The following is an 8,850-nucleotide window of genomic DNA, read 5'->3' as shown; positions in this document are numbered from 1 at the left end:
GTTGAGCGGCCGGCGTGTTCTCCAGCACGCTCAGGCTGTAGGTGGAGTTGGTGAACTGCGGCGGCCGGTAGCCGGCCAGGACGGCCACCGTGGCGGGAAGACCTTTACGTCCGCGCCCGTCCACCGCCTGCACCCGCAGCAGGTACTCCTTACTGGGGGTCAGAGGTCGTCCCGTAGTCCTGATCTCACCGGAGCGATGATCCACCTCGAAGCACTCCTCCCCACCTGGACGGACGGACAGAGAGGAGAGAAGAAGAATGAGGGATGTTCTCCTAAAATACTTTTAACACAGTTTGAAACAGACGCTGAAGATTATTTTTGTCTTATTCGTCTCAGTTTTCGTGCCAAATATCCACCAGAAACCAAACAGGCAGTTAAATGGAGAAGTTATAATTTTTATACTGTAGATACATTCACAGCTGTACAGTTATGAAAACCCAAACAAGGCAAACTGAGGCTGGAGGGCTGCTGTGTGTGTGTGTGTGTGTGTGTGTGTGTGTGTGTGTGTGTGTGTGTTGAAAGTGAGGCTGCTTCTGCCAGCTGGAGCAACATGTGTGTTTATTTCTGTGTGTGTGTGAGTGTGTGTGAGCTGGTTAACACTCTTTGAAGACTCAGAGGAAGAGCGTTGGTTCGTTTTTACCCACGTCCCCCCTGGGCGAAGAGAGAGAGAGAGAGAGAGAGAGAGAGAATGCTGAAAAGAAGATGAAGAAGATGGAGGGATGAAGAGAGGAAACGACGGTGAAGCAGAGGAAGATAAACAAAGATGAGAAAGGAAGGAGGGAGAACGGAGGAGAAGAATCCCAGCTGTTGACCAGAGGGTTTTGAACCAGCAACAGCTGCATCCAACCTGTCAATCATCTCGTCCTGCCGCCTCCGTCTGTGAACGACGTTTCTGATGAGACTCACAGTTCGTCTGTATCTCTGCTGCCATTTCAGCAGAAAAACCAGGCCAGTCTTATTGTCTTTAGCCCCATTCAGACTGGATTTATGTCTTTACCTGCTGATTTTAACCCAGTTCAGTAATAATTAAAGACAAAATGATGGAAGAGTTGCTCGTCCTTCTACTGCAAACATGCTAATAGCAACATATACTGTTAGTAGGCCTCCTATCAGGAGAGCAAGGCCACATAAAAGCTCATCAAACAGGCTGTTGTAAAGGTATAAATATTCTCTACTGAGCTCTGATTTAAGCCAATATCTGTTTACGTTTTGTCTCCATTAAAAGTCTGCTGAATCAGCTGTTAGCAGCTCCTGTTAGCAGTGTAACATGGACGTACAGACAACTGTCACTGGATCACTTTGATACTGAAGAAAACAAGTTCGAAGCCTCTTTTTTCTCTGATTTCTAAGCAGATTTATGGCGGTTTATTCACGAAGGACATCGTAGGTAATGATATCAGTGTTAAATGCCAAAAATAACACCAAATATCCATTCATTCGGAAATCAACAGCGTTTGGGAGCCTCTGAGCAGCGCTGTTTCAAAACTCGAGTCAATGTCTGTGTTGTTGCCATGGGAAACAGCAGGTAGCGTAACTCATTTTAAGTGAGCGAGTGGTTAAACGAGAGAGCGAGCGTCAGAAAAGTGACGGTGAATGTGAGCGTTCAGCTGCAGGGTCTAGCGGAGGTGTGCTGGGGGGGGGCGGGGTGTGGGTGTGTTCGTTTGTCCTCCGGAACGTAACCGCTGTGAAACAATCAAAAAATAACGTTTTATTGATCTGCTCCCTCCCTTCATTCATTCTCTAGCTCGCACGACCACTACTCCACTACTCTCTCTCTCTCTCTCTCTTCGTCTTTTTTAAAATGAGTCGGGAAGCAGACAGCAAAGCCTAACGGTACTTTTAACGTTAGTTGTCGTTAGGTAGTAAGTTGTCAATCTGGCAGTAGATGAAACCCCCCCCCCCCCCCCCCCCCCCCCCCCCCCGCCAGGCCTAACCACTCAACCGAGGGGAAACGGTGGATTTTTGACTCTTCTCTTCAGTTTCTTTGCCTCCGACTGTATCTGTCAACCTGTAACTGCAGCAACTTCCTGAATGTGAATCCTGAGCAGCAGAAGATAAATAAAAGCTTTAACGTACTTTTCATACACTCACTCTTTCTTCTTCCTTTAGTAATAACTGTTAATTACTATAATATAGAAGAAAAGAGACACACGTCATTTAAAATATTCTCCTTTTACAATAATTTTGCAACACAAACCTTTTTCCCTCCGTTGTCCTGCTGCTCAAACACTAACAGTAAACTTAACATCCTGAAATGGAGTAAAATCACATTAATGCCACTAATTGGCTTCACACACATACTGAGTGAATATATTTCCATACTGGCATGATATTAAAAAAACATTTTTAATGTAAATTATTGGATTATTCGTTGGTACACATGTAGTCACATAACGCCAAAGGGAAGTCAGGAGCTCTTAATATGAAATTAGCTCTCAAAATATCTCTCCACTCCTTCCTTCTCCTCTTCTTCTTCTTCTTCTCCTCTTCTAAAAAAAAAAAAAAAAAAATCCACAGCCACCGGCGCCCATCCGCCTCCCACTCACTGCCTCTCCAGAGACTTTCCTATTATTCCCGAATCTGGGAGCTTTCTTTGCCCCGGGGAGCGATTAACAGCGCAGCTCCATGCCGTTTATGTGCGTTTTTCTCTCCCCCTCTCCCGCTTGACGGTAATTGAAATTCAACAAGTCAAATTTTATTTATAAATCTCTCCTTTGAACAAAACAGGTTTGTCACAGAGAGCCTGGCGGAGCAGCAGCAGCAGCAGCAGCGACGGACCTAATTACAGATACAAGCAGGAGATAAGAACAAACAGGTTCTAGGATGAGGTTTGATTTGTGTGGATGATCACTGGATGTGTTCAAATAATCTGGAATATCAGAACAAAGAAGCTAATTTAGATCTTAAAACATACATATATATATATATATATATATGTGTATATATATATATATACTGTGCAGTAAAGCTGTCATGTCTTTCTGTATCGATATATCGCACAAAAAAGTGATGTCATCAGGTTAGAACACTGAGATTAAACCTCCTGTTGTCCTCGGGTCAATTTTGACCCGTATCCTGACTGAAGAAATTATGAATCATTTTAACTATAGTTGAGATCAGAGGAAGACACGTTGATGGATTATGGCAGACTGATACATGTAAAAGTTTAGTCAGGATACTGTTTTAAAACCATTTTAATTTTTTTGATGACAGCACATAATGACACCTGGAGGGTTAGGGCTGCAACTAACAATCATTATCATTCTCGACTGATTGATTTGTCGTTTTCTCTATATGTGAGAAAATTATGAGAAAAAAAAGGCTGGTTATAATTTCTTGGAGCCCAAATGTCTTAATTTGTTTGACCAACAATCCAAAATCCAAAGACGTTCAGTTTCTATCATCTATGACACAGAAAAGCTTCAAATCCTCATCTGAGAAGCTGCAACCAGAAGATTTTGGGCATTTTTGCTTAAAAAATTACTGAATTTTTTAAATTAATTGATCACCTGCTCAATCAATCGACTAATCGCTGTAGCTGTAGATGAGATGAAGTTGTTACTACTGACATTTATAGTCATTATACTTCACATTCTACTGTAACGGACTGTGTTCATGTCAGTGTTGAACTGTTATGATCGTTACTGTGGGAAATGTTAGTTCACACATAAAGTCTGTCATGTTGTTGTCAGTTTAGACGCTGTGAAGTCATGTGATCTACCTGTAACAGTGATCAGCGGGAGATAGCACACTTGTAATTGGCTAGGAGTTAGGTGGGGGGGGGGGGGTTTGGTGGTCTTGTTATTTTGGCTACAGCCAACAGTAGTCTGTGTTATTGTGTGCAATAAAGTTGCAGCAAATACCAACTAACGTCTCGCCGTGTGTTATCGAGGGATGTTACGATATTAAGAGTTTAGCTGCTGACAAAATAACACATCTGAACTATAACTTATAATGAAATGTAATGTAAAAACACAAATATATAAATGATGAGCGGAGGTTCAGATGAAAACAGATCTATTGGCTGTTTGAACTTTGGCTCGTTAAAGTTTCTCAAGATTTTCACAACATGAGGCCTCAAGATCAGATCATGACGTCACAATAACACCTGTGTGACATCACTGAAGCTTCATCCTGCACCAAACAAAGTTATTTAAAACTATCTACAACTTTTTGTGCCTTTATTTGTTTGTGTTTTGGTAAGTCGGCACAATGAGATTGTCATACTGAAGAAACATGATTATGAGGGAAGAGCAGAGGTTTTACTGTAAGAATATATTATTTATATTATATTATATTAGATTTATGGAGGAGAGATCGTCATAGAGGGAGAGTTATTCTGACAAACAGGGTTGTAGGTTTGATTCTGTCCGAACTCTTTATATTTATAATTATATATAAATACAGATTATATAGCTTAACATTAAAATAAATGTTCACTCACCGTCCAGTAGGAGGAACTGCGCCTGTCCCAGTGTCCCGTCTCGTTGCCGTGCCGACAGGCGGTACACTACAGAGCCAGGTGTGGCGTCAGGACCCACGGCGCCCAGGTAAGGCGAAGGAAACATGGCCCACTGCAGGTCAGCCTGACTGGGCATGCTCAGAGTCAACCTGCACAGGTACCAGTCCTCACCTGGAGGATAGACAAAACAATTAAGATTTAAAACAATTTACAATAACACTATAACTATATGATAAAAGATCAATTAAACAGTTTCGTTAAAGCTTTTAATCTCCACATGAATCAGTGGAGTTAAAGTCCTGCAACAAGCAGCCGATTAAAGCAGAAAAACAAAGAGTCTGTTGGTGTTTTACTGTTTTTCACTGTGATGAATTTCATTAATTAGTTTTAAATGAAAGTCTTTACTCTGTCGTGTGTTTTCTCCAACACCATTAACCAGTCGTTGTGCTAAAAAACACTTTAAATCCACTTTATATCCTGTCTGGGACAAATAAACACCACAAAAACAATGAAAAGACATTAAACTGAGTTGTATGAATCCAGCTGACTATAAAGAAATATCACAACCTTTAACTTTAGGTTTTTACATGACAAACATTCTGATCTCCTTTTCCTACTGAGGTCGAACTTATTGTAAGTAGCTTTGCACTAAAGTGCCTCAGATCTATGGTGCTAAAAGTGAAGAAAAGATCTAAATCCTTCTGAACAACGTCTGCTGTGACCTGCAGGCTCTGAACCAAACCATCATCCATCCATTAACTGACCAGAGCAGCAACAACAACTTATAACTTCATTTTCTACAACTAACGTTACGCTATCGGACAAATTTAAAGCTGCAACAACTGATCATTTGACAACTTAAGAGTCAGAAAGGAAATGAGCGAACAGACACAGTATTTGGTTTCTGTTATCTGATGAACACAGCTGCTGCTGGAAAACAGACTGAACCAGACAGTAAACATAAGACCAAACACTAGAAGCTAACGTCTAGTCAACACATACAGAAAATGGAGTTCTGTAAAGAGGACGCCAAACCAACAGGCGGCGATATAACCCTACAGTCATGTCGGCCAATCAGAAGCCTGAAAAAAAGCGTAGCAGTGACCTCTGTAGTCCATCTTGACCCCTCTGGTCCTCAATATAACTGTACAATTATGTGTAAACATATAAAAAGTCCTGTTAGGAAGGTTTGAACCAGAACGAAACAGCAAACTGACGCCACAAACCAAGAACTCAGTTTTCTCTGTTTACACGTCAACACTGAAAACAGAGTTTCTGAAACTCTTTACAATGCAAGGAGTTTAACAAAAGGTTTTCAGTGACTTAAAATGCAGCTTACATGTGGACAAAAGGCCAAAACAGAGAAATAGCTGCATTTTAAAACACACATGTGTACGTGTGGACGAGACCTGAGAGGCTAAAAAGCTCCGTAGAGCTGCAGAGTTTCCATGTTGATTAATGGACAACGGTGCAAATGAAAATAAAGCAATACTGTGTGAATCAACATCATCATCAATTGTTTTATTTACTTTATATTTCTTTTACAAAATGTGAAAACTGCTGTTCTTTGTGTTTTAGTTCCTGTTTCATTCCGTTAGCTTGCGCTGTAGCTGCTGTCTGTCTCCGCCTTGTAGTAACGTAGCTCGTTAGCTAAGCTAGCTGCACTTGTTAAAGACGGCGGCATGAAAAGCTGCCAAAGGGGACGAGGTGACATTTTTCTCTACAACATCCGCCGTCTTCCTCATCTTTCATCTGCATCGTGTTCCTCTGGAAGACGAGAGTGAAGGAGAGACGGCGAGGAAGAGAGAAGAGACAAAATAAAACAACAAAACTTTCAGAGGATCATACGGAGCAGCAGCTCCTGTTCGCCCAGTCAAACACACACACACACACACACACACACACACACACACACACACACACACACACACACGTCGTCAGAGATGTCGTCTGGTTCTGAGGAGGGATTTGTTCGGTTTGAAAGGCGCTTCGGCACTCGCTGTTGTGTTGTCACCTCTGTCATCTCACAGCGGCGAAGGAGACAACAGCCGAACAAGAAAGAAAAGTTTACTTCTGAGAGACGACGAAAGAAGAGAGGCGATGAGGAGGAGGAAGAGGAGGAGGAGGAGGAGGTGAAAGAACAACGCTGTCTGCCTCTGTTTCTGTCTTTTTACATCGTCTCTGAAGGTCTGTCAACAAATGGAGAGCAGGAGAGGAAGAGAAGAGAAGGAGAAAGGAGAGATGAAGAAAGTGGAGGAATGAAAGAGAACAGACTAGAAGAAAAAGACAAAAAGAAAAACAGAAAAGGGGAGAAAAATGGAGAGAAATGACGCAGACAGTGTAGGGAGAACTATTCAGATCCTTTACTGCAGTAAAAATACTTTACTACAAGTAAAAGTCCTGCATGAAAAATCCTACTTAGGTAAAAGTACATAAGTATTATGAGCTTGATGTAGTTAAAGTATTGCAGTAAAAGCACATAAGTATTATGAGCTTGATGTAGTTAAAGTATTGCAGTAAAAGCACATAAGTATTATGAGCTTGATGTAGTTAAAGTATTGCAGTAAAAGTAGTGGTTTGGTCCCTCTGACTGATATATTATTATATATGACATCATTAGATTATTAATAGTGAAGCATCAGTGTTAGAGCAGCATGTTACTGTTGTAGCTGCTGGAGGTGGAGCTAGTTTACACTACTTTATATACAGTTAGCTAGTTTAGTCCAGTGGTTCCCAACCTAGGGGTCGGGCCCCTCCAAAGGGTCAGCAGATAAATCTGAGGGGTGGTGAGATGATTAATGGGAGAGGAAAGAAGAAAAAACAAAGTTCTGATACACAAATCTGTTTTCAGTTTTTGGACTTTTTCTCTAATCTTTGATTTTTGCTGAAATATTGGATCATTTGAACATTTATTGAAATGAAAGCATGTGAGAAGTTTAGAGGGAAAAATCACTATTTGGTGGAGCTGTTAACAACTCATAGACATGTGAAATGTGACCTCGACTACACACTGCTTTTTGTAAGACGTCAAAAGACAAAAAGGTTGGAAACCACTGGTTTCATCTTTAACAATGTGTTGTATTTTAAAAGCTTGTTATATTATCCATTGTGTCAAATCTTCACCTGAAAAGTAACTAAAGCTGTCAAATAAATGTAGTGGAGTAGAAAGTACAATATTTCCCTCTGAAATGTAGTGGAGTGGAAGTATAAAGTAGGAGAGAACAAAGTAAAGAGGAGGACGAGGTGATGAAGGAGAGTTTCCTCTTCTGCGTCGCCGGTCTTCAGTCTTCAGTCGGCTCATAAAATCCAGAATAATCACATCTATTTCTGTCTGTTGTTTTACATATGCTGCGCTGTGGGCCGCGTATGAAAGTGAAATGAAATCTGTCCCATTATCATGATAAACATCAACACGTTCAGACGCGGCGCCGGCGGTCAGCACATGTGTCAACCCGGGCAAAAAAAAAAAAACACTATAAAAACTGGAGCTCTTTGTATGGAAACACACGTCCAGGAGGGAGGAGGAGCTGTCAGCTGGACAAAATGTCTCCTTCAGTCCTCCAGGCTGATGAAAGGTCACTGACACCAGAATAATGACATTTAATTAATCCTGTGTGTTTGGATACAGCAGCTCTGTCTTTAGAGGGCTGTTTCTCATGTGAGCCCTCAAACTTAAACCACAAAAAGACCAAATATAAGCAACATTTCAACCAGGAAGTTATATTTTAAAAAGTGTTGATTGTATTAAATTTGAAGACTTGACGTTTAAGTATTCACAACAGCAGATATTATATATTAAAACAAGTCTCCTGCCACTAAAAAATGTGTTTTTCTCATCGTTACTTGTGCAACAAATTAAATTAAACAACAAAATACGTCATTGATCGTCTCCAGAGCGACACATACAAGCGTTTTCTGATCTGAATTGACTCACGGTTGGAAACAGGAAACGTAATAGCGTCACCTGATTTCCTCCTTTGTTCCCGTCGTAATCACCGCGGCCACTAGTGAACGCTGTCACCGCAACGTACATATATGTTGTTATTTCTCACGTTGAAGCTTCCAGTTGTTTACTAGGGATGAGCAGAGGGCCCAGTATTTGTATTTAAATTTGAATAAAAGTTGAAAGAGGCTAAAAATCCTGTTTTTGTTTTTATTATGCTTTGTTACAATAAGTGTTTATGAAGCGTGTGTCAGTAGTTCAGTTTTATCTCTGGGGAACACTCCCAACTCTGGGAGTGATGTCCAAATTAGGAAATGTGCGTCATGTAGCAGGTGGATGTGACTCCCCTCACTGAGACCTGCTGATAGACGTCACTGCGGAGCAGAGGAGAGACACTGAGATAGTGATGTAACCGACCTGCACGCTGGTGATTAACATGTTTTAT

The 8,850-nt window shown here is 41.1% G+C and overlaps 1 protein-coding gene across 1 annotated transcript in view; it reads right to left on the bottom strand.

Annotated features, from left to right (window-relative positions):
- si:dkey-22o22.2 (neural-cadherin) overlaps positions 1 to 8,850 on the bottom strand; it is a 156,992-nt gene that overhangs the window by 85,450 nt on the left and 62,692 nt on the right. The window contains exons 2-3 of the mRNA XM_067600397.1: positions 4,445 to 4,633; positions 1 to 225 (exon numbers count right to left, since the gene is read on the bottom strand). The exon at positions 1 to 225 is cut by the window's left edge and continues 1 nt beyond it. Of these exons, the coding sequence (XP_067456498.1) occupies positions 1 to 225; positions 4,445 to 4,633 (414 nt within the window). The remainder of the gene's footprint in view (positions 226 to 4,444; positions 4,634 to 8,850) is intronic.

The sequence above is a fragment of the Thunnus thynnus genome, chromosome 10 (assembly GCF_963924715.1).
Source record: "Thunnus thynnus chromosome 10, fThuThy2.1, whole genome shotgun sequence".
Classification (NCBI taxonomy): domain Eukaryota; kingdom Metazoa; phylum Chordata; class Actinopteri; order Scombriformes; family Scombridae; genus Thunnus; species Thunnus thynnus.
The sequence above is the reverse complement of the archived record's forward strand: the minus strand, read 5'-3'. Positions and strand labels throughout refer to the sequence as shown.